This window comes from Gymnoscopelus microlampas (genome assembly GCF_963454915.1).
Source record: "Gymnoscopelus microlampas genome assembly, chromosome: 13".
In the NCBI taxonomy this organism is placed as follows: domain Eukaryota; kingdom Metazoa; phylum Chordata; class Actinopteri; order Myctophiformes; family Myctophidae; genus Gymnoscopelus; species Gymnoscopelus microlampas.
In genome coordinates this window covers 35,924,946-35,949,378 of record NC_139950.1, presented here as the reverse complement: position 1 = coordinate 35,949,378, position 24,433 = coordinate 35,924,946, and the positions used below count along the sequence as shown (strand labels likewise).

The window sequence follows — 24,433 nt, the reverse complement described above, 5'->3', positions numbered from 1 at the left end:
GCACACACAGTCGGATGCATTTTTTTTATTGGTCAATCAGTTTTAACACATCCATCCATTTCAAGCAAAAGCATCAGACTCTGTGCTCTAGTAACTAGAGTCTTCAACTAGAGTCTATCATAAACATGATACATAATGCATTGCTTTCAGGTCTATGTGATGATGAAGAAGAGAGAAGGGAACAAAGAGTTGGGAGAAATGCTGTATCATTCATATCCATTTGTGGACACATTTCTTGACTGTGAACTGTATTAGCTGTTTATAGTTTTGCACTGAAACTATAATTTCAATTTGGTGTAAATAACAGGGAATTATGGGTGTAAGGAAATAAATTGGGTATGCACAATTTGTTCTCTCTGCCAGGCCAAAGGCTAGGGATGGAGATGACGATTTGTGTATATATAGTATAGTTTTGTATATACTTGGTTGTGTATTATAGTGTGTACTGAGCTCCAATTTATACATTCCATTTATATTCTTTATATTCTACATATTTTCTTTTTTTTATTTGCAGCATATAGAAGCTGTCTCAAAAACAGGTAGGTGGAATTCTAAATTGTTTTCTATTCTGTATATCCTCTCATTTATACATTCCATTTATATTCTGTATATGCTCTTTTTGGGTGTGATTGATTGATTGATTGATGTACTTTATTTAGTAAGACATGAGAACAACAGCACATGGAAGTACAAATTCACAATACAAGGCCTACTAAACTGGAAGACTCATTAAGCACTGAGCTTGTTTAAGATGAGATCCCCATGCACACAAATCATGATGAAGAAGTGTAACATATTACACATCCTACCCCAGTAATCCAGGAAGGTGCAATTTAAAATTGTATTAATAGTGTTATATCCTACTCCTCATGGGCATGAAATTCACTACACCAATCTGTGTATGATGTTTTAGCAGTTACTAGGTTGTTACACATTTACACTTGATTACTTACTGTATTACTTACTACTTGTACATTTATAATAAATGCACTTAAATTAGTAATTACTTGTATTGTAACATTTTTGTATTTATTTTCTTGTACTATATCTTGTGTTTGCCTATGTTAGACATTAGTAGTATTTTACAGTCTGGCAGGGGGTAGGCCTTTGTGATAAAAGTAGCTCTCTACCACCATCTACTGACATAAATAATATTACAGGAGGAGTCATAAATAAATCCAGCCTGTCAAACAGCATTCTCATAACGTTGTCACATTAACACCCACACTGTTGCTCTCACTTCCTCGTTGATTCCGTTCAGTATGCTTTTAAATACAGAACCGACGCCAGCACGTTTAACATTCTCTCTGAGGACATGATGAAAAACGGACCGGGGGGAGGAGGAGGAGGCGAACAGACGCGGATCATGTCTCGCAAAGAGATTCTTGACGATTATGTCAAATATTACAGTCATACTTCTTGGAGCGAGGGTCACGCGAAAGTGTGCAACGATGCCCGGGTGATAACGAAAGCCGATCAGTTTTTGCTGTCAGAAGAGACCGAGCCGAGGGAGAGATTCGAAACTTTGCCCTTCTATCAGATCGTCCTGGAGGGGAGAGACAGAGACTGTAGTAGAAACTACTTGAAGGGCTTCGTCAAAGCGACGGAGGTTCTGGAGCTGCTCTGCGTCAACCTGTTCCTCTACCCGTGGAAGAAAGAGTTCAAGACCTTAAAGGTAAGGTCGAGCTATTTGTCGAACTTTTTTGTTTTGTTACTCATTATGTAGAAGCAGAATGTCCCGTTTCACAAGTTATCATGTCTAAAATGTATGAAAATCTTTTGAAAATAGCAGAACTACAATTAAGCTCACTAGTTGGATCAAGACTATCATAGTAGTCTGACTTTTACTTTCGTATCTAAGTTAGTCTTGGCTAGCACCCCCCCATAGTGTCCTGCCTTTTCACCAGTAAAGCCCGTACTTCTCCGTACATGTATAGAAAAATATATTTAAGGTGCTTACCCGGTTGCCCTAGCTCTGGTTCAGAGCGTTAGTGAGTTCCCTCTAACGCTCTGGAAGACCCCTCGCTCTGGCCATGTACAAGGAATTCCACCTCGCCGCCAGCGCTCAACTATAGTGAAAATAAACTAAACCATTTCGCTACTCACCGAAGCAAAGGCTGTTTTGGGTTGTTGAATGTCTATTCTCCAACTGCGCACGCCTAAACGCACCCCACCTACTCTGTAAAATACACTTTTTGGGCAGAAAATAAAATATGTCAGCGAGACGGACATTATTTGTATTTACTCCACAGTGCCCTCTACAGATCTGGAGGATTTGGGGACTTACCATTAACCAAAATGTAGAGGGCACTGTGGAGTAAATACAAATAATGTCCGTCTCGCTGACATATTTTATTTTCTGCCCAAAAAGTGTATTTTACAGAGTAGGTGGGGTGCGTTTAGGCGTGCGCAGTTGGAGAATAGACATTCAACAACCCAAAACAGCCTTTGCTTCGGTGAGTAGCGAAATGGTTTAGTTTATTTTCACTATAGTTGAGCGCTGGCGGCGCAGTGGAATTCCTTGTACATGGCCAGAGCGAGGGGTCTTCCAGAGCGTTAGAGGGAACTCACTAACGCTCTGAACCAGAGCTACGGTTGCCCCAAATATTAACTAGCGCTTCGGAGTCTTTGTGCAATGTATTAGTCCGTATTTTTCAATAAAGAAGTATTTTAATCCCGTCTGTGGCCTAACGCCATTTCCCCCCTCCTTTACATTGATTGTAATACCGGCTCTCACCGGATGCGCCCCGTCACTACCGCCCATTGAGGAGTACAGGGAACTTCCGACAGAATCCGACACAGACGGGATTAAAGTAAAACACTTCTTTATTGAATAATACGGACTAATACATTGCACGAAAACTCCGGAGCGTGAGTTAACATTTGGGGCAAACGGGTAAGCACCTTATATATATATTTTGTACATGTACAGAGAAGTACGGGCTTTACTGGTGAAAGTGCAGGACGCACTGGGGGGTGCTAGCCAAGACTATCGTGGATACGAAAGTAAAAGTTAGACTCGATAAAATACACCCATAATAGTCTTGATCCAAGGCTACTTTCCTCCTATTCTTTTCTTTTCCAGTAGTAAAAGTAATTCTTTTTAATACTTACAGTACCAAACATGCTATTTTTATTATTGGATTGTAATTAATAATGCATGTGATCATCACTTTGGAAAAGGTGCTGATGGTAAAGAACCTACTTTGTGTTGGGTAGATTGTACATAGGCTACATCATTATTTATCAGTTAATATGTAGGCTGTTTTGTATTAATAATCTACATAATACAGTGTATCTAATTAACGCTGTCAAATAAATGTAGAGGAGTAAAAAAGTACAATATTTGCCTTTAAGATGTAGAGTTGTATTAAAAACTGAAATACTCAAGTAAAAGTACCTCAAAACTGCAGTTAGATAAAGTAATAGGCTATACTTACTTTTCACCACTGAATTTATCTGGAGTTGACTGCTTGACTTAGCTAATATGTGTCTTGAAGATGTTTTTTGCTTGTGTTGTTTTGTAATAGATGAAAAAGTAAAATATTAAACTGTAATATTCTGTTGACAATCTATGCTCAGTTATGATCAATATTTTGTCATTGCAATTTTGCCATGGGGATATTGTCAGCCTCCCAACCAGCAGAGAATGACATGCTGTGTAGTTACTACAGCATGTCTGGACTGTGTTTCAGTCTTACTGTTGTTGCTACAAGCACGACACCTGAATTCCCCCTCTGGGATCAATATGGTTTTATCTTTATTACTTTTACTTACTGGCCAATGTTTGACACTTCCTGTTTACTGGCAGCATGGAGTACAAAGGGGAAACACCTGGGCATTATCTCATCATCATGAGTCAATTGTCATTAAACTATGTACATACAAGCCATTCATATATTGAAACCTTGTATTTTCTAAAGATTTCTGGAACTGAGGAACCCCCCCATGTCTTTTTGATCTTTCAAATTGCCAGATTTAACTATTGAATTCCTCAGGTCATGAACCATTCTCTACTCATAGCAGACAGCTTTCTTTCATTTAAGACCAGAGAAAACAGTACATGTGAGTACATGTAAGATCAAAACAAAACACAGACGTCTGTAAGGTTTAATAACAAATCATGCCGTTTGTCTCTGTCAGACCTTTACAGGTGCATTTGTCTACAGTCTCCTGCCTGTTCTCAGCAGCTCCACCATCCAGTCAGTGCTGGCTTTGATAGGCTATCTGCCTGATACAGACACACAACAAAGGTAGGAAAAGGTTCACACACACACACACACACACACACACACACACACACACACACACACACACACACACACACACACACACACACACACACACACACACACAGCCTTTGAAAAAATATGTTACATCTATGAAAGACCTATATGCAAATAGACCATTTCCATATGTTACTTTTTCTTTTGGTCATATGGCCATTCCACTCAGTTACAAAAAAATCACCCTGTGTGAAGGTAGCGGCGCCTTTGATACATTTTGTCATCGATATGTGTTTATAGCCATGTGTCACGTGAAGCTTGACCAATCACTTTGCTGACGGGTCTGACCAATCAGAATGTTGACGGTGAACACGGACAAAGTCAGGTATAGAGCAGGATCCGCTCTGAGCGGCTAGCGCCGCTAAAAATATGTACAGTGAATTTAAATTGAAAAAAATTGTATACAACACTTTTCAGTTTAACCACTTAAACCCTACAGTATATTACTTATTTTGTTGGGGTCCCATGTGTTCCCAATGGGCATCGTTACCGACTTTCTTCGTTCCTGAATAGGCCCCAAAGGTACCAAACACAGTAAATGCCAGTGAAGTGTATTCTGTTGCAGGCAGTACAGACTCAGCGAGGAGGCCAATCCTGACAGAGCCATGGCAGTGGGGTTTGAGCTGCTGTTGGCCCGGCTGGAATGTCAGCACATCCTGAGGCTCACAGAGCAGGCCCAACAAGGATCACAGGTAATGTGCATAAAGTTGTAAGGGGCCTTAAAACTGGATCTGCCTGTCTGTGTGCCCACCTGTCTGATTAAGCCCCCCCCCCCCCGTTACAATTTAAGGACTTTTAAAACTGTATTAAAGGCATCAACAAACTATACTATAACTAGAACCAGGAGACCTGGTACTGCCAGACCCCTAGTGGTTGAAATCTGAATGGCCGGACTTCGCATGACGTGTGTATCTGTCTGTGTATCTGTCTTCCCATTTATGCCATATATGGAGAAAAGAGGGAGAAAAGAGGAAAAGAGGGACAAAAGAGGGATCCGTCTGTCTGTCTGTCTGTGTATCTGTCTTCCCATTTATGCCATATATGGAGAAAAGAGGGACGAAAGAGGGACGAAAGAGGGACAGACAAAGCCTCATGTAGGCCGACCCTCTGGGTCTGGCAAAAACTGGTCAAACATTGGCCAAATAATCAAATAATATTAAGAAAGATTTTTGAAAATAGACGATCTACAAGCTTACAAAGATCTGCTATTTTCACAATATTTATCGGTGGAACCGAGTCAAACAAAATGTAATGACTCAACTCCTACAATTACAAGTGCTTGTCAGGGTGGTTCGTCCCCAGTTCAAATAGGATTATTTGGGGGGGGTCGCAGCCTGAAAAGGTTGAGTACCACTGACATACAGTAACCATTGTTAAATTGACACGGCAGGACTGGGCAGAGATTCTTCAGAGGAGAGCCATGCATCACGGCAGCCACACAGAAGAGTCCTTAGGACAGCCCTCGGGGACGACAACGGTTGGACAAGAGAATGATGAGATGGAAGAGGAAGAGGAGATACAAGAGGACGGCGAGGTGCCCAGGGTTTGTTCTGTGGTCGACCGAGAAGACAGGGAGGAGAACGAGGAAGATGATGACTCGAGCGGGAAGGAGCCCAACCAGGACTCACAGGTGTGTGAGAACACATAAATAATTTAACAAATGAATAAATAAAACACGTTATATTAAACATATATTAAACAATGGAGGGAGACAGGAAATATCAAGTGAAATGAAATGACACCCACCATGTCATTTCACATAGGTTATGAACCATATTTGAAACCATGTGATTTCAGGAGTAGCCTACTGTATGCCGTGGGAAAGGTCCTCTGTTCAAGCAAATAGAATATCAGTGGATATTTACTTTCTGTGCGCAACTCTGTAGCTTCCACCAAAAAGAATGATCTCACAGAAAGTACATAAAGTATGATTTTTAAAATGTGTTTATTATGTGATATTATATACAGTATAATACAGATTATGTAATATCACAGAATAAATATGATACGTAATAAACATAATAAACAAACAAATATTCTGCTTGGGTTTTCCAGGTACCTCTCTCTCTGGAGGCCAGGCCTAAAGCCAAACCTAGGCTGCGACAGGGAGTTGCACCAATGTCCTCCACCAGGCATTTACTCAACGAGGACAAATCCATCTTGGAGATGCAGAGGAACTATCCTGACCTGGCCATCAGGGGTCGACCTCTTCTACAAAACAAAAAATGCACAGGAAGCAGCAGCAGTAATAGTATTAAAGCTGTTCGTGTGGACAGCAGTGATAAGGGTGATGGCAGTAAGACTGCCGACATCGCTACTAGCGATCATAATAATGGTGTCAAAGCTGCTAGTGTTGCTGTGGGTAGCAGTATTGACAGCGGCAAACCTGATAATGTAACTGGTAATAATGTTAGCTGCGAAGCAGGTAACCAAGTTGCAAGTGTTGGTAGGAATAATAGCAGTAGGAGTAATAGTAATAGTGTCAGAGGAAGAAGCGTTTGTGATACCACCAGCAGCAGTGATAAAAGCAGAGCTGCTGATGTCTCTTCTGAAAGTGATCTTAGTGGTCCTAGTGGTATTTCTATGCACATTACACTGAGAGCTGGGACAACACAGCCCCAGACCCCCAAAGACAAGACTCTGAAGTTTGAAGATCACAGACCAGAACCTCTTCCCAGGGCTGTAGCGAGGAGAGGGGACCAGCCTTCAGGAGGTAAAGTTTAATATTCATAATTAACCGGAAATAACAGATTTTACAACCAAAATAACAAATTGGTCATTTTTTATGAGCCACATGGTTATTAGACAAAGTATAAATTAGGCTTTAAGAGAGCGACATCTGTAATGTCTGACAAGTGGGGTTACGGTTTGTGTAAATAAGCAACTGAATGGTGTAAATGTTAGGTTGTGTGCCGTTTTCATAGGCATACTGTCTTTGTAATTTTGTATTACATACAAATCAACATTCTTTTGTGTCAGTGTAAAAAGGCAGGTGTTGAGGCACCTTTGAGCCTACCTTTGCTAGGGGCAAAAAACAAGTTTCACCTTTTAATCTCTTTTAATTAAATGTCCATATTCTGTTCGCTACAGGTCTGCCAAAGAGTGTATTGTCCAGCAAAGAGCAACCCTCCATAGAAGAGGAAGAGCTTGCAGAGAGAATGGGTCACATCCACCACCAAGAGAAAAAAGCATCAAGGAGAAGAGATGGAAAGACAAAGAATGAAGAAAAAAAGAGAACAGGGGAGAAGGATGAAGAGGACGACGTGCCAGCCCTACAGAACTTCCGGTATTCGGTTGAGGAGAGCGTCGATGATTTTTATCCAGATCAGAGTGAACCGAGAGAGGGGAACCAGCCAATACTGTGTCACCCCTCAGCAGTGATCACCTGCAATATCAGCAACTGTCACAGCTGTAAGGAAGAAGATGGAACTGGTGGAGGACAAAGCGGAAGAGGGAGGGAAGAAGACGGAGAAAGGGGAATGGCAAAGGACAAAGTAGGAGGGAAAGAGAGAGAAATAGACCGGGCAAAAAGAGGGGCGCTAGATGGTAGGAGGGAAAGAGCCAGAGGTAGAGAAAGAGATGGAGCCAGTGGAGGAGAAGAGGAGCACATGGCACAGAGCTATGTCATCGTAGAGACCCAGGAGAAATGACATGCCAGAACGTAAAAAAGATCTACAAGCTCAACGCGTCGCATCACAAAACACAGTGAGCTTGCAGAACGCCTATTTTTGAATGGCTGAAAAATAAAACTGGGCCTTAAGTGTTTGAACTGTTCCTCATTTTGATTGGGACACCCTGAACCCCCCCCCCCCCCCCCCCCCGCCTTAAGGACCCATTGGGGTCCCTGGACCCCACTTGCCCCCCCTGAACCACTGCACTATAGTGTTAAAGGACCATACTGGTGTTTTCTTTTCTTTCTTTCACATTTTGTGCTGACCATTTTCCAAAGCATGGCAGTTTTCAAACTTTCAGGCGATAAACCCACCGTAAAATGATCTACCGGTACATCAACTTCTAAACAATATATGTGTGTATATATATATATATATATATAGTGAACTATATGCATGGCATTTGTTGAACCTATTGAAAGTTTTTGTCTTACTCATGACAGCGTTAGACCGACTCAATATTGCCATAATAATAGTGCTTGTTATAGCACCTTGTACTGATATGCCAAGGTGAGGTGGCAATAATCTATCTTAACTCTTTGTGTTTAGTGTTATACAGGTGACATTTTGAATGTAAGACTTTTTCAGATTTTATTACTGGATTGTGTTTCAGGTGCACTGCTGTATTTTGAGACCTGATTTTGTATGTTTAAAGTGCCTTATGTGTGTGTGCATGAAGTGTGCTAACAATGTCTGAAGTGATACGTTTTACAGAGGCAGGCTAGCCTCAGCTGTTCCAACAGAGATCGGTGGGAGGGTGTGGGCCTACTCTGATTTGAGATCTACTCCTTTACACATTACTTCGAATAAACCAAATCCTGTGATCGTTTGCGTTAATTTAGATTGCTTCAGTCCATCCAAACAGTAAATTTACTTTATTCAAACAATATCAAATTCTATGAATTAGCACGAACATTTTACAATGCAGATACAGTATCGAATTTTCAAATCTACTAATAGGAACAAAGTTTAGTTCCTATTAGCTTCTATTTGGGCTAGTTCTTGTTTCATCTTGTGCGATAGAAAAAGGCCCCAACAATGACAATAGGATTACAGTAAGCCATACTACTCTTTACATATACGTTTATTCATCTCTCAGGATAAACTCCTAGCCCATCTCAATGGATAAAAATAATGAGGAAGCCATGCTTAGCCCTGTAGTGAATCCTGGCTAGCCATGGAAACTATGCTAATGACATACATGGCTACTTTGGTCCAGAACATAATAAGGTACATTCAGTAACATAAGTTGTATTTAGGGGCATTCGGGTGGTGCAGGGGTAAAGTTCTTGTCCACCACGTAGAGACTATGGGTTCGAATCCTCAGCTCGACTGGGCTTTCGAATAAACACAATTGGCTTTGTTGGCGAGAGGGAAGCTGGACGGGGGAGGGCGTTCTTTGTCGCTGCACTAGCGACTCGCTACATAATACCAAATAATCATACAACATGGTTCTATGTTTTCCGAAACATTGGAGATGTTATTGAAAGGCCAAATATTCAAACTATTAGTTAGAAGTGCCCAATGGGGAAAAATAACAGATTAAAGTAACAAATGTCAAGATGATGGTCCCATTATTAACTACTGTACCACTACAGTATTTTCACTGGAACAGAAAATCTTGTTTTCATGCCACATGCCCCAGATTATCTGGGGCATCTTCAAGTGCTTATTGTAACCGTACAAAACATTGATAGCGAAACATTTACCATAACTTATTATGGAGCATTGTGTTATAAACATGATAAATTATGTTTCTAGTCACATGAAAAGTTCCTTTAGAAATATGAGTCCGGAGAAAACCTAACGCGATGAAAAGCCATGATTGGGATTATTTTTCTTTCTTTTTGCAAATCTAAAGGTAAGCAAACAAGATGTATTTAAATTGGTACAGTATGACTGGCCTGAATAACATGAATGGTGTAAAGTCACTATATAAATAAATAATGTTCTTTCCAGAGCACATAACGAGGGATTGTCTTCACTGTGTTTCTGTGTATCAGACGTGACTGGCTGGTAGGATCTTGTCTCTGTTCTCCTCGTACTGGTGAATCATCTTCTGAAGGTCATGGTCAGCAGGTATCACCTGGATGGAGAGATACACCATGTTCATCTAAATCATTAGGCTTAACCCATTAAGACCTGAGGCCTAGGTATAGGACCTGATAAATCAGTAATTCTTACTTTCAAAAACGTAAAGAAATTGCAGATGTACAAGCTCGTAGTGCGGCACGAAGTGATGCGCTGTGAGCTTGTATATCTGCTTTTGGTTGGGGGGGGGGCCGGGCTGGTTATGCCTTCATTGGTAGGACAGTAGGCTGACAGGAAATGGGGAGAGAGAGATCGGGATCGGGAGTCAAACCTGCAACGCGCTGTTAGGCTACATTGAGCCTAACGCCAGCGGTCCGGGCATGAGGGGCCACACAAAATTACCACGGCAGGTGTACCATAAAACATGAACTGCACTACATAAGCCCATAACATTTTCTTAAAAGTGCTTTATAAGTATAAATTATTATTATCATCATCATTATAATTACTATACTATTACTATAATGTAATTATAATTACAAGTCGGAAACAATCCACGGGTTTATCTATTCTATGTTACATGTAAATCATACTGTTGTACTATGTACTGTTTTTAATCGATCAAAAAAATCACATACATACAAAAATTACATATACTGTATAGCCAGTGCTCTTACATTTTGGTGGGTGCTCCTAAATGTTATCTATGTTCAGCTGTCATCAATGTGAAATTACTCAAGATTGAGCAACTGCATGGCCTATTTCTCACCTTGAATTTCATCAGAAACGGCATAGTCGAAATAAGAGATAATTTCCAGACAAGCCGCCATTGTTCTTTTAGCACTCTTCTATGCAGAGGGACGGATGTTACACTAGTAGTCAAACAGCCGTTTGCAGATAAGAGTGAGGTTAAAGTGGCAACATGCAAAGTTCATTTAGGGATTAACTTGGAGAGAGACAGACAACAGACTGAGAGATGCATGAAGCACAGCAGAAGGTAGTTTAGCTCCCTGCTGGAGGGTGGATCTTGTCAGTTACTCACTAAGACAGGAGCAGGAAGTGTGAAGGAAGTGCGGTTGATTAGCCAGTCTTCATACAGCTGGTGGATAGACTCTAAATACTCCTGGCAGACAGACAGACACACATACAGAAAAAGTGAGACAGATCCTACAGTAGGTGGGAGTTTTTGACAAATGGACTGAAATTGATAGGAGTTGACTTATGTATAGATTTAATATAGTGAATCTAAAAGTTCATCTACTACAGTACCTTGTATGTATCTAATATCCGCCAACAGAACGTTTCCATTAAAGGGATAGTTCACCCCCAAAATGACCTTTTTTCTATCGATTAGTCACCCCATGGAGACTTGAATTCACAGAATATTTTTTCGTTTTTGTCATCAATCATCATTTCTAAGCCAATCATCAAATGATTGGCTTAGAAATGCGTCAAAAACAAAAAGATATCTATGAATTCAAGTCTCCATGGTGTGACTAATCGATAGACAAAAGATATATATATTTTTGGGTCCCTATCCCTTTAAGACCATAACAACCTAGCACACATTAGCAGCTGTGTGATTGGGTATGAGGTCTCACCAGAGGAATGACTTTCTCCTCCTCCCTGCATCTCTGTTTTAGCCTCTCATAGCAGGTCTGGGGAGAACTTTGGAGGTAAACTGGAGAGCAAGAAAGATGGAGAGAAGTGAAAAGAGGGTACATTATTTTATTTCACATCTACAGTCTATCTGTTGTTGATGCCATTATAGAATAGGAGAAACTGGAGATATATATATATATATATAGGTATATCTTCGCTGTCGGGAAGAAACCATTAAAACCATTAATTTACAGTAAATGGAAAAAATAAGCTGTGTTCCAGCGGATACAATGTAGTAACAGTATAGTCATAAGCTCCTGTTTGTGTTGTGTGTAAATATTTATAAAACCACAGAGACTTAAACACTTTCAACCTGGCATCCCATTTATTTAAATGTTCAAACTAGCTGATCTAAGAGCTCACAATGCGATGTGTTGTGACTATTTTTTTTTTTATTTATTTTAGTTTTGACACAGAAATACTGCATTCCTTTAGGAAAAAAAAAAACTATGAAAACATGGAAATACAAGGTTTCTGCCCAACAGCATCGATATACTGTAGAAAGAGACAAAATATCTATAAGTGAACCGATGTTGGCAAAAAAAAGGGGGGGAAACTGTTTGTCATCATCAATAGAAGCCTTGCACAGAATGATTGTACAGAAAAAAGGGAAAAACTGTTTGTCATCGTCAATAGAAGCCTTGCACAGAATGTTTGTACAGAAAAAGGGGAAAAAACTGTTTGTCATCGTCAATAGAGGCCTTGCACAGAATGTTTGTACAGAAAAATGGGAAAAACGGTTTGTCATCGTTAATAGAGGCCTTGCACATAATGTTTGCACAGTTTTTAGCGGTGCCAACCGCTCTACACTTGACTTTGTCCGTATGAGCGTCCGTCCGTCCGTATGTTATGAGCCTGGGATGAGCACGGCAAAGAAGCAACACATACAAACACACGCACACACACACACACACACACACACACACACACACACACACTTGGAGATTGCCTATGCCATCTCTCCTCTCATTGGCCACACGTGCCACTGGTTATCAAAGAGGGGTCCAGGGACCCCCAGCGTATGTTATGTCCGTCCGCCCGTTTGAGCACGGGATGAGCACGGGATTTTAAACAGCTATAATTCCAGTTTGCAGCATGCCACCAAGTCCAAATTTGGTATGTGGACTTAGACAAAGCAAAGGGACCACCAATAGGGACGAGCATGAATTGCTGAAGTTACCAAAGCGGGGTCCAGGGACCCCCAGCGTATGTTATGTCCGTCCGCCCGTTTGAGCACGGGATTGTAAACAGCTATAACTCCAGTTTGCAGCATGCCACCAAGTCCAAATTTGGTATGTGGACTTATACCACCAATAGGGACGAGCATGAATTGCTGAAGCCCCGCCCCCTCTGTCTTCCCATTGGCTGGCCTTTAAACAGCCATAACTCAAGTTCGCAGCATGCTACAGAGTACAAATGTTGTACATGGACTAAAACCACCAATAGGGACGAACTGTAATTACTTAAGCCCCGCCCCCTCTGTCTGCCCATTGGCTGGCCTTTAAACAGCCATTATTCCAGTTTGCAGCATGCTACCAAGTACAAATTTGGTAAGTGGACTCAGACCACCAATAGGGACAAACTGAAATGAGTTAAGCCCCGCCCCAAAGGCACCGCTTCCTTCACACAGGGTGTGATTTTTCTTTCAGCATGGCTGTATGTAACCAGTAATAACCAATTTCACAAGTAGATACTGTAAAACATTGGAAAAAGCATTACATTATGGTTCCACTGTGACTTGTTTACTAGATCCAGTAATCAGACACCGCATTTTTGCATTTATGTTGATGATATGCATCTCATATATCAACACATAATAATTGTTGTTTTGCACATTTAGTAACCGTTTTCTTCCAACATGGAGCATAAATGGCCATTCTAAAGCCTCAGTTATAACTGGCACACCGCTGCAATGCACTGAAAACAACAGATCTAGTACACAGATCAGTAATTGGATGGTATGTCTACCCGTTTCATCTTGTATTGAGTACTAGTGTCTGTGGTGTTTTGTAATTGTTTGTATAACTTTTTGAAAAATGAATACAAATATTTGCAGTCTCACCAATCAGATCAACAGGAATAGATATATTAGTCACGATCCAATCAAACCACTCGCTGAGAACGGCAAAGTCCACCTCAGGCATCTTCCCACTGAAAAACACAGGAGATGGGTTGGCCTCTCACTAGACACAACAATAGAATCACAATATGTACGTATGCATGTGCTCTCCAAGTAGAGAAAATTCACATATTAAATGAATAACTACTTTGGGGCTTCTTAATAGAGGATATGCGCATGCTTAAAGTGAATGGCACATTGAGTGGCAAAGCGAGTGGCAAAGCAACATGCAAAGTGAGTTTAACATTGTTTAATGTTGTTTAATGCAATCAAATTTTCTGTTTGGATGCATGGGCTGTCAAGGCCAGAAAGTATTTTTTTGACACTCAGTAGGCATTCCTGCATAACTTCCGGGTTTGATGATGATGTCACACGCATATCCTCTATTGAAAAAGTGTGTCAAACCTAAACAGGACTTATGTGACATACTACACAGTATACACTGAACTGGGGGAAGGGGTGTGGGGGTTGATATCAATGTGTAATTTGAAGTATGCTTATAAAGATGTGCTACTACAACTCTGCCTTTATATTGTCACTATAAATGAAAGCTAATAAATATGAAAGAATGTTGTACTGACTGAGCATAGAATCCAGTATTTCATTGAATTCCCAAGTTTTTCAGAACAAACATCTAGCAGTTGCAACTTTTGAACTCTCTTTTGTAAATATGGAGAAGGAAACGCCATTGCATTGTCTTAGTGTCTTGTGAACTTGTATCTAATCTGTTCAGGCTACCACTGTGAAGCTAGAGGCTCATTTCCATATGTGGACAACAGAGTTGCTGTTCTAAGCCCTACTGTATGAATAAATAGATCGTCTGAAGAATCCGGGCCTGTAATCTAACTCCCATCCCATTCAAGTATTATGGGTCTGACTCTGAGCCTACTAGGCTTCCATGAGATCAAGGCACCTTTTAAAGAGGTTTTCCACAAAGATGTACTTGGCACTGAAGATGGACCTCTCCATCATCCTCACAGGATCGTTCTAGAAACAAAGAAATAATTTACAATTTAGGCATTTAGCAGATGCTCTTAATCCAGAGCGATTTACAGTAAGCAAGGACAAAACAAGGGAATACATCAAATGCATAGAAATAGTCTTCTAAGATCATAGATAAACCAAGAACCTATCATTAGTCTAACAGTAGAATATCCAAAATATCAATAATCTGTACATTGAAACTATACACTACAGGAAACCATGCAGTACTACAGCTGGCATCACCAATAAACAGCTTGTCCTCTCACGCATGTGTGCCCCTGCATGAGAGAGATGCGATTGTTGAAAGGCATTTAGACTTACGATGACTGACAGGTGTCTGTCTAGCATTGTCAGTTGTATATATGTTTGTAGTGTGATGCCCCATCGTGTAGGATCCTGGTACATCAGACCCTGGAGAATGCACACATTTCATTTCGTTTTTGTTATATTTTAGTCATCTGAAAAGTTTGTTTTAGTCTTGATTTTAGTCGACTAAATATACAGTTGATGTTGTCGACAAAAATGTATTTTGGCATGCCTTGATGGTGTCATAATGGCTGATTTTACACTTGGTTGAATGCTGAAAATAGCTGATCTACATTATTTGACATTTGTCAGGTCCATATAATACCCAACAGTCAGTTGGATATTATATGGACCGGATCTGGACTGAGTCGGTTCTGTAATATCTCAGAACGAATTTCACAGGTCCAATTTAATTAGGGTTTCGGTCCATTAGGGTTCAGGTCTGTCATTTTGGACCTGTGAAGAGCTCTAGTCTACAGTATAAAACACTTGTCATTTTGGAACCACCAAATCTTTTTTTTAAAATTGGTTTAAAAGAAAAAGAAATGTAAACTGAAGCATTAATAATAATAATAATAACTAGCTGACAGTGTATTCATGTACAGTACCAGAGGATTGTGTCCTCTGACGTTCCTCCATTTAGAAACCGGCTCTGTTAAGACCTGGTGTAATATAGGACAAGAAAAGAGAATGGAAGAACAAATAAATACATAGTTGCTGTCCAGCAGAAACCTCTTGTCTCCATATTTCAAACTTTCTTTTTTGTAAATGAATGCCCTACTTGAACATACCACACAGTGTCACACAAAAGTATCAAAAGTATCAGATCCACAAGCTCAAACGTTTTGAGCTTGTAGATCTGCTACTTTTGCTATTTTTTAATTTGAATCCTGAAAAGTAACAGTTTTGGACATATGGGGTTTCCACCCAACAGAGATGAAATATACAAGCAAACATTTACTTCTGACTCCTTTAAGCATTTTGTTTATCTGATAATAATTGTTCCTTGGTCATCAAAAGTGTCAGGAAATAGCTGTATAATGACTTAACATCATTTTTTTCACAGTATCAAAATATAAACATGGCAGCCATGGCATCTTTATATCCCATTAATGTCTTGTGATCTATAAGATTGGAGCTGAGATTTATCGGTATTGACTCAAATTCATATACTTTGTATAATTGCACAATGGGGTAAAATTCCACATTATGCTCTCTCTACATCAGCTGTCATATCACATATTCACAACTTGCAGGAGCAAGGCAGAACTTGAGAAGTGTGTGTGTTATTGTTTACTGTTTAGCAAAGGCTAAAATATTTGCCGAGTGTAGATACAGTACTGTCATACTTTGCATGCAAAACAAAGAATTGAAGTCTACCATTGCATAAGTCACGTAGTTGCAAAGCTTGCACCAAAAGTAGTAATACCCAAGGCATTATTTACTGTGAATAAACATGTGACAATAATGCACTGGGTAGGAGGGATGGATGCAAACTACAGTAACAGCACCACAATAACAAAACAGAGAAGATGTCTCGCCATTGCACTTTATATTATTGTCTGTAAATAGTCATAGCTATTTTCTTTTTAACATTTTGTCTTTTCATATTATTCATTATATTCAAGTGATTTGGTTCCCCCTGATACATTATTTCTATTCTTCTGTTTTTCGACTTACTTTTTTTATTACATTTCCATGTTGTGATTTTGGCAATAGCAAGGATAAAGTTCTATCATCAGAATGTGAGCCTTGTCTTTGTCTTACCTCTATATTACTAGTTTTACTGAAATACTCCAGACATGTGGTCTTCCCACTGGCAATGTTGCCCTCTATACAGATCTGAAAACAGGACAAGAACACAGAGACATGGATTCTGTACTTACGGTTTTCAATTTAAACTTAAGTCATTTTTAGGGCTGTCACGATTATGAAATTTTACTTAACGATTAATTGTCCCTCAAATAATTGCAATTAACGATTTAATTGTGTTTGTTTCGCTGAACATTGGAACATTATGAATAAAAATTACATTTCTGTTTGGCTTTTAGGCTTTGTGAACAAAAGTTTCACAGCGCAGACATGACAATTAACTTACATAGGCTAATTTAACAACTTTATACTTAAAAAATAAACATGAATAGTGGAAATAGCCGATCTACAAGCTCAAAACGAGTCACATCGTGACACGTTTTGAGCTTGTAGAGCAGATATTTCCACTATTTTTTTAAACGTTCGGAAATATATGTACATGGAAATGATTATGACGATTATGCAAAAAACAATTGCGGTTATCTCAAATAATTGTGATTAGACGATTGTGTAATAATTGTGACAGGCCTAGCACTATTTTTTTATAAAAGCAGAAATGGATCATGTCAAGAATCCAGTCATATAAATGTAAATAAAAACAAAAATCCAAGGAGTAGAGACCTACCACTGTTTTCTTCTCCTCTCCATTCCGCACTAATTTTCCTTGGGAGGAAGATAACATTGTGAGATAAGACTTCACTTTCCACACCTCTCCCAGTGCTGGCCTCAATCAGGGTAAGAAGCAAACTAAGGCAAAGCCAAGGGAACAAAATGATGTTAATAGTACGTGCAGCAGGCAAATGAGGTGAAGCAAGTTTCAGAAGATTAGCGGTGAGCCATAACAACTGAACACTGTGAATAGTCTGATCTGAGAGGCTGAAATGGTGTGTGGAACACAAACTCAAGTCATTATTTCCAGTGTCCCATAGCTTCACGTGACAATTATGTTCTTTAGATCAGTGGTTCTCAACCTGTGGGTCCCCAGGTGACAGTAACATGACAATTTAAGAACTTTTGAACCCAATAAAAATGTTTTTGGCCCCTGTCCAAGTCCTACCGCATGTCCTAACCTAACCTACCCCCCTACCCCCCCCCCCCCTCTCTCTTTCTTCTTTTGTACATATTTTTCACACTTCATACCAGTAACCTGTAAACTGATTGTATGACATTCTGTATAGTAGTGTGTATATCTGTCTGTCTCTTATATGTCATCATGATTTGTGTGCATGGGGATCTCATCTTAAACAAGCTTAGTGCTTAATGAGTTTTCCAGTTTAGTAGACCTTGTATTGTGAATATGTACTTCCATGTACTGTCATGTACTGTTCTCATGTCTTACTAAATAAAGTACATCAATCAATCAATCAATCAATCAATACCAAAAAGAAAAAAAATTAAATGAAATAAGACTATTCCTGCATCAATAAGAAATCATAAGAAAGCGGCAACAATTGTGAAAATAGCTGATCTACAAGCTCACAGTTCAGACCTGTCAGAATACACAGTGCTAGTAGTACATGCTTTGATTGCAGCTGTTTCCCCCAACCAGTGGTGGTCAATATCACCCATTCAACAGAGTAGAGCGTACAGATCCAGGGCTTTTAAAGTACATCTCTCTATCTATCTCCGTTTCTTGTCTCCAGGAGAAAATAAATCTCTCTATAATAGAGAAGGTGGAAGACATCAATCTTGTCATTAGAAGTAAATAGATAAAAAACCAATACAATATACAGTTATTGTAACTTCTGATGAATAACAGATTCCCATCCCAACATTACCGCTCTAGCCTTGGATTAAGACTATCATAGATGTATTTAATCGATTTTGACATTTGCATATCATATTAACTCAAGATGCTCAGATTCGATAAAATACATATATAATAGTCTTGATCCAAGGCTAAAGCAGGATCAACAGCTATATCGGTTGAGGAAGGGTGATGTTGACCAATCGAATATGTGACAATATAATACCCCGTCTTTATCCCACAGTGTGTCGTTAGTTCAGTTGGTTGCAAAGTATATAAAGCTGCTGAATGTATTTCACTCACTAAGTGTCTCAGTCGTGCTGTGTGCTCTGGTCTGTATGATTTGTCCCCCAACGCTCATCCGACGAGTTAAAGGTATCTTACACTGAGAAGATGAGACTACACTACAGATTGTAAAAGGTGTTGCTGTAACAGATCTCCACAGGGCCTTCATACAGTGACGCGATACGGACATTTCGCATGAAATGAAACTTAGAACGAACATACAACACACGTTTAGCCCGTTGAGTAAGGAATTACCATAGAGGAATTACATAAAAAACCGAACCAGGAAGAAGTCGCAGGGAGATTGTAGTCACGTGGTGTCTGTGGTCACGGTGTCATCACGAGGGTTGCCAGATTCTGAGAGAGAAATAAGCAACCAGGTCTAGGAAAACAAGCCCAAAAGAAGCAACTAGGGCACTAGGCCATTATGAGCACTTAAAAACTATATACTGTATACATTGAAAATAGAAGATCTACAATCTCACAACGTGTGGCGATGCGACGCTATTCTTGAAATAGAATCTGGAATATTTGGAACATTTTAATCTGGTACGGGGCTCCCTGGCACAAAACATTTTCAGATTAGGGACAAATACATATTTAGGGAGTCTATGACTTAAAAATATTTGGGAATGAACCACTGGTTAAAATAATTTAAGGATAGTGAAGCAAGCCTAAATAAGCAACTACACTTTAGAAACAAGCCAACCAGCAACTTCACAGAAAATTAAGCCCAAAGCCGCTTATAATAAGCGGACATGGCAACGCTGGTCATCACCATGGAGGTATGACGCAAACTAGCGCCCACGTATGGATGGATTGGGGAGCTCACATTGCTTGCTGTTTACTGACTCCTCCGCTAGAGGGCGACAAAGTCATTTGAGAAGCAGACCCTTGATGCTGCTGTAGCCCCCCCCCCTTCAAACTTGGCTGGCCTGAGCACATTGTCCCTCCACACTGTTTATACATGTCATGTCTACTGCTTTGTGGAGTTGCTTCTCATTTATCTAAATATTGTAGGTATTTGGAGATTAGTGGGTCTGTTTTATATGCATTTTGATCATGTTTTGGCTTTCTCTTTGTGTATATATGACTAACTAATAGGCTTTTTATTGCCGTATTGGGATGTGTTGTGTTAGCCTAACTTGGGATATACACCATATTTTTGTTGGCATTGCAGGCTACAGTGGTACTGAAGACTGGCTTTGGCTGGCTCCTGGACAATATTCACATCCGCTTGGAATGTTTTGTTCCTTCTTGTGGTTTTTATGATCAGCCTTTTATGCATGGGTGATGAACCCAGTTTCCCCCTTGGGGTTTAACAGTGCTTATCCTATCTTATCTGTTGTTTTTGCAAAGTCTAATATTTAAGACAATTCTATACCTTTGCCGGCAAAAACGGCCTGAGGAATCGGAAAAGCTTTGTCTCAATTTGGAAAACATTCATGTTAAATGTGCCCCAAGGATAAACCTTTTCACTTTAAAAAAATCAATCTTCAACACCAGGTCTACTAGGCTACTCGGATTTCTCCTTCCAAAGGGTCCTCCTCAGTAACAGCCTTCCCTCCTCTTGAAGTTTAAGCAGTGCAGAAAAAAAGGCTTAAGTTCTGCAGATTGTAGAGTACATCCAGTGGTGGAAAAAGTACTCAAATGTTTTACTTAAGTAAAAGTATCAATACTGCAATGTAGAAGTACTCTGTTACAAGTAAAGGTCCAGAATAAAACATTCACTTGGGTAAAAGTACAAAACTATTGGCATCAAACTGTACTTAAAGTACCAAAAGTAAAAGTACTCAAATGCTTGAAAATAGCAGATCTACAAGCTCACAACGCGCCGCGATGCAACGCGTTGTGAGCTTGTAGATCGGCTATTTTCAAATAGCCAAGGTATAAATTAGGGCTAAAGTGGTTAATGTATGTTTTATAATGTAATAATTCATATCTGCAAAGTAACTAGTAAACTAAAGTTTTCAAATAATTGTAGTGGAGTAAAAGTACAATATTTGCCTCTGAGATGTAAGTGTAAGTAAAAGTACAGACAATTGGAAATACTCCAGTAAAGTAAGTACCTCAAAATTGAGATGTACTTAGTTACTTTACACCACTGTTGTAGAGTACATCCCATGCTTGGCTCTGGAGGTCCAGCCCCCTCTTGAAGGAGGAGTAGATTCTTTGGAGGCGCTTTAAACGCCCCTGTGTTGTGTTATTACCCTGACACATTGACAGGAGATCCCTCAGCGAAGACAGACCTCCCTCCTGGCAGCAGCACAATCACATCTTGACTACAACTTTGTTTTTCTTCTTCTTTTTCTCTCTCTCTCTTCCCAGTGTATTTTCCCCCCATGACTTCCAACCATTGCACACTTTTGCAGCTTTTTCATGGGTGACCGTTCAGCCGTGCATGAGGACTTTTTACAGCGTTTGTTGTTGGTATAAAACACACAACCTGACCTGTCAAGATGCAGCTCCGTACCGTCCATGAAGTTAACGTGGTGGACGTGGAGAAACGAAGGAATCCCTCCAAACACTATGTAAGTGAATTGTTTAAATTCTGCATGTTTTTGTCACAGTCCCTTTTCTCTCAAACAATATGTAAGTGCTGTTTTAATTCTATGCACACACACACACACACACACACACACACACACACACACACACACACACACACACACACACACACACACACCAACATGCCTTTGCTGTTAAATCTTTGACTGAGTGACAAATCCTAGTGACATTTACCAGTGCTGAGTATAATGCCATAAAGTCTCTTGGGACAGGAGACTGCAGCACAGCTCAGGTCTCAGTGGAACTACAAAAATCAATTGGTCCATCGGGTTCAATAGGATTAATTAACCCGAGAGTTGGGATCAATTGAACCATCTCTCACTCGCTGAAAGGGGTCTCACCGAGGCCACTACTATAACGCACAGAACAGAGACTTTCCCTTGGGAGGAGGGAGAGAGAGGCACATGGAGAAGATGGGTCAGTGAGTGGGGAAGTCCCCTAAGAGGGAAGAGGGAAAAAAGAATCTAATCTCATTATCTATGAGCTCAGCAACTGGAAATGCTTATCCTGTTTTAGTGAGAGGAAAGAAGAAACTCTTTGTCTTTTGTCCGCAAGGGTTCAAGTGTTACTTCCTTCCACGAGAGGGACTGGAGGCACTGGAACCCAGAGAGCATGCAATGGCAGCTCCTTGTTTATTTACACACAGGCAGGAGATCTGTGGAGGGTGGAGGAGAGGAGGATGGGACCTTTTGTTTAGTTTCGTTTTGGTTCATGTGTTTTCTTTCATCGATTCACTTTGTTAATTATGAATTTAAAGTAAAGTGTATATATGTCACAACCTGGCTGTCAACATAACAATTTAGCAGCGTGCATCTTGGAAGCATATTATGACCACTTTATAGAACCCCCCCAAAAGAGAGAAATCAATAATTTTGCATGTAATTATAAGCTACCAATGCTATTATAAATATGATTCATCTCTATCAACATTCTTGCAACTATAGAGAGAGAAAGAGAGAGAGAGAGAGAGAGATGTACATATACACATACAAATGTTAGTTCCAGTGGTGGCAAAGTCAATGATTGATGAACAATAAGTAAAGTTTTAGATTTTGCACTGATGATATTGTCTTCTTTAGCCGTCTCTTGTCCTATTAGATACTCCCCTACCCACGTGGGGGGGTCACTACATGTGACGCAAACCCATGGGGATGTCGCTTGACCACAGACCACCCGCCTTTTTTGCACAGTGTTGTCTCGTAAATTTACAGCATTTGGTCATGCTGTCTGTATCTAATTAGCGAGCTGCCGGAGAACTTGTTCCGGCTGGAGGCTCAACTCCTTTCTTTAATGAACTGCGAAGAGAAAATCAAGACCTGATTACAAATGGAAAACCTATGTCTTTACAGATTGTCACCATGTGTAAAAATGTTGCATTTCATAAACATTCAGTGCCATACGGCCACATGGAAGTGTGTCAGGCTCCTCAAGCCTCTGTTGCAAACCTCAGGGTGTCCTCGGGTGTTTGTGGAACCTTCATTGTAAATCTATGTACTAAGTGTCCTATGGGACGACTTTAGACACTGTTTGGTGTTTGCTCTTCAACAGATTTAGATGTCTCCCCTTGAACAATTATAATTTATATTTGTCGCATAATGGGACCAACATGTGTTTCATTAGACACTAAATTAAAAAGGACTGAAAAGTACAATGGTAAGCTGGTAATTATACAATGAAATTGCAACGTTATGGTTCTCATCCACATAATCGTTCTTATTGTGTGTGCAGATGAAAGGCCTTTTGATGGTTGTTGCTGCATAGCATTGAGCTTAGATAATGCGGTTCAAGGAAAATAAAAATCTTGCCATGTCCAAAAAATCAATTTCCTGACTTGGCTAAACTCAGATGTTTTAATGTGTATGAATTTCACAATAGTTGAATGAAAACCCATTGCCGCTCTCTTTCGAATGCTGGCAGAACTTCTAATGAGGTGTGGCTGAAACCGACAGGCCTAATGAGTTTGTTTGACCTCCGATGACCTCTGGAAGTTAAGTCAGGAGGGAATGCACTTTGTGTCATTAGGGAAAATCAAGCTAAAGTGGTGCGGTGCCATGGCATCTTTGACTAAGTGGCTTTCTTAATGTCCTTTTGTTTGTGCTTGTCTTTCTCTCACTAGGTCTATCTCATCAATGTCACTTACTCCGAGTCCTCTTCCCACGTCATCTACAGGAGATACAGCAAATTCTTCGACCTACAGGTACAACATCTTTGTCCAAACAACAGCACTCTAACCATCCAAATGACATTTGGCTGTGTTCATATTCGAAAACACTGAGATGTTGCCATGCCATTACATACTATGAATGTGACAATGTTAGGAAGCCCACTGCAATGAGGTTTTCCACAAGCGTTTGCTGGCGTATTTTATTCTGGGCTTGGTGAGGTCAGTGTGACATGTAATGGTGAAATTATACTTACAGTGTAGTCATCCGACCGTGCTGCTCGCCAAAAGTAACCGAATTTCAACTGACAAGCATGACAAAAAACGACACGGTCACATGACGAACAATAAACCGGGCTTTAGTCTCGGCTCACTGGTCAGGTGGGCGGGTGGAGGGCAAGCCTCAATGTGCCCAGTGTGACGCCCCGACAAGGGGGAAGCGTCCCCCTGAAAGGTCTCATTTAAGACCACTGGACACGAGCGGAAATGGGGACATAGGGGGAAATCCTGTCAGCTAGATGCGTCATACGGAGTTAAATAATGAAACAAGAGGAAAACATGACCTCACTCTGAATGTGGCATGAGACAAAGTTGCCCTTGAAGCTTGGATTTATACTACGTCGCACTAGGGTGTCGCCTTGGCAAAAAGAAAAGACCTACGAGCTAACGACATGTCGTTGCGTTGACTATCTTGTAGATCTGCTCTGTTTGGCAAAGCGGCACTGTCATACTAGGGAGTATAAAACAGGCTTAAGCTTTGCTGGAGGCACACCAACACAGCAGAGGGAAAATGTCCCACAC

General features: G+C 40.3%; 3 protein-coding genes across 10 annotated transcripts in view; 2 read left to right on the top strand and 1 right to left on the bottom strand.

The window, feature by feature from the left end:
- Positions 1–1,240: 1,240 nt before the first annotated feature.
- LOC311058897 (uncharacterized protein) lies at positions 1,241–9,930 on the top strand. Of its 3 annotated transcripts, none has more exons than XR_014602090.1 (7): positions 1,241–1,675; positions 4,144–4,253; positions 4,852–4,978; positions 5,677–5,916; positions 6,342–6,999; positions 7,377–9,229; positions 9,329–9,930. XR_014602090.1 is itself a non-coding variant. In XM_084076427.1 (6 exons), the coding sequence occupies exons 1-6, from the start codon at positions 1,316–1,318 to the stop codon at positions 7,934–7,936; spliced, it is 2,055 nt and encodes a 684-aa protein (XP_083932553.1). In that variant the 5' UTR covers positions 1,241–1,315; the 3' UTR covers positions 7,937–9,930. The 3 variants fall into 3 exon arrangements, 1 of the variants encoding a protein (XP_083932553.1); XR_014602091.1 differs by having other exon boundaries at positions 7,377–9,237; XM_084076427.1 differs by having other exon boundaries at positions 7,377–9,930.
- On the bottom strand, positions 8,799–19,190 carry tk2 (thymidine kinase 2). Of its 3 annotated transcripts, none has more exons than XM_084076429.1 (10): positions 18,922–19,190; positions 17,497–17,618; positions 16,827–16,901; positions 15,668–15,721; positions 15,075–15,164; positions 14,683–14,756; positions 13,713–13,801; positions 11,590–11,669; positions 11,031–11,111; positions 8,799–10,043 (listed from the first exon to the last, which is right to left on the bottom strand). In XM_084076429.1, exons 2-10 carry the CDS (start codon positions 17,551–17,553, stop codon positions 9,957–9,959), a joined length of 687 nt encoding a protein of 228 aa, XP_083932555.1. In that variant the 5' UTR covers positions 17,554–17,618; positions 18,922–19,190; the 3' UTR covers positions 8,799–9,956. The 3 variants fall into 3 exon arrangements, with proteins under 3 accessions (XP_083932555.1, XP_083932554.1, XP_083932556.1); XM_084076428.1 differs by having other exon boundaries at positions 17,497–17,534; XM_084076430.1 differs by lacking the exon at positions 18,922–19,190 and adding an exon at positions 18,460–18,481.
- A 1,954-nt stretch (positions 19,191–21,144) lies between these two features.
- LOC311058049 (SH3 and PX domain-containing protein 2A-like) overlaps positions 21,145–24,433 on the top strand; it is a 57,045-nt gene continuing 53,756 nt past the window's right edge. For 2 of the 4 annotated variants that reach the window (XM_084075348.1, XM_084075346.1), the window contains exons 1-2: positions 21,146–21,434; positions 23,588–23,668. In XM_084075348.1, coding sequence (XP_083931474.1) covers positions 21,363–21,434; positions 23,588–23,668 — 153 coding nt within the window. In that variant the 5' untranslated portion in view covers positions 21,146–21,362. Of the gene's footprint in view, positions 21,435–23,587; positions 23,669–24,433 lie in introns of all 4 variants that reach the window. The other 2 variants (XM_084075345.1, XM_084075347.1) reach the window with 2 other exon arrangements.

Bases quoted from the DNA above. Each gene is read 5' to 3' on its own strand.
- LOC311058897 (XM_084076427.1), top strand. From the start codon at position 1,316: ATGATGAAAAACGGACCGGGGGGAGGAGGAGGAGGCGAACAGACGCGG. The intron at 4,979-5,676 runs GTAATGTGCATA...TTGACACGGCAG, and splicing joins AGGCCCAACAAGGATCACAG to GACTGGGCAGAGATTCTTCA. The intron at 5,917-6,341 runs GTGTGTGAGAAC...TGGGTTTTCCAG, and splicing joins AGCCCAACCAGGACTCACAG to GTACCTCTCTCTCTGGAGGC.
- tk2 (XM_084076428.1), bottom strand. From the start codon at position 19,123: ATGTTCGTTCTAAGTTTCATTTCATGCGAAATGTCCGTATCGCGTCAC. The intron at 17,535-18,921 runs GTGAGTGAAATA...CTTCCTCCCAAG, and splicing joins CAGCACGACTGAGACACTTA to GAAAATTAGTGCGGAATGGA. The intron at 13,802-14,682 runs GTGCCTTGATCT...TGTGTTTTTCAG, and splicing joins GTGGAAAACCTCTTTAAAAG to TGGGAAGATGCCTGAGGTGG.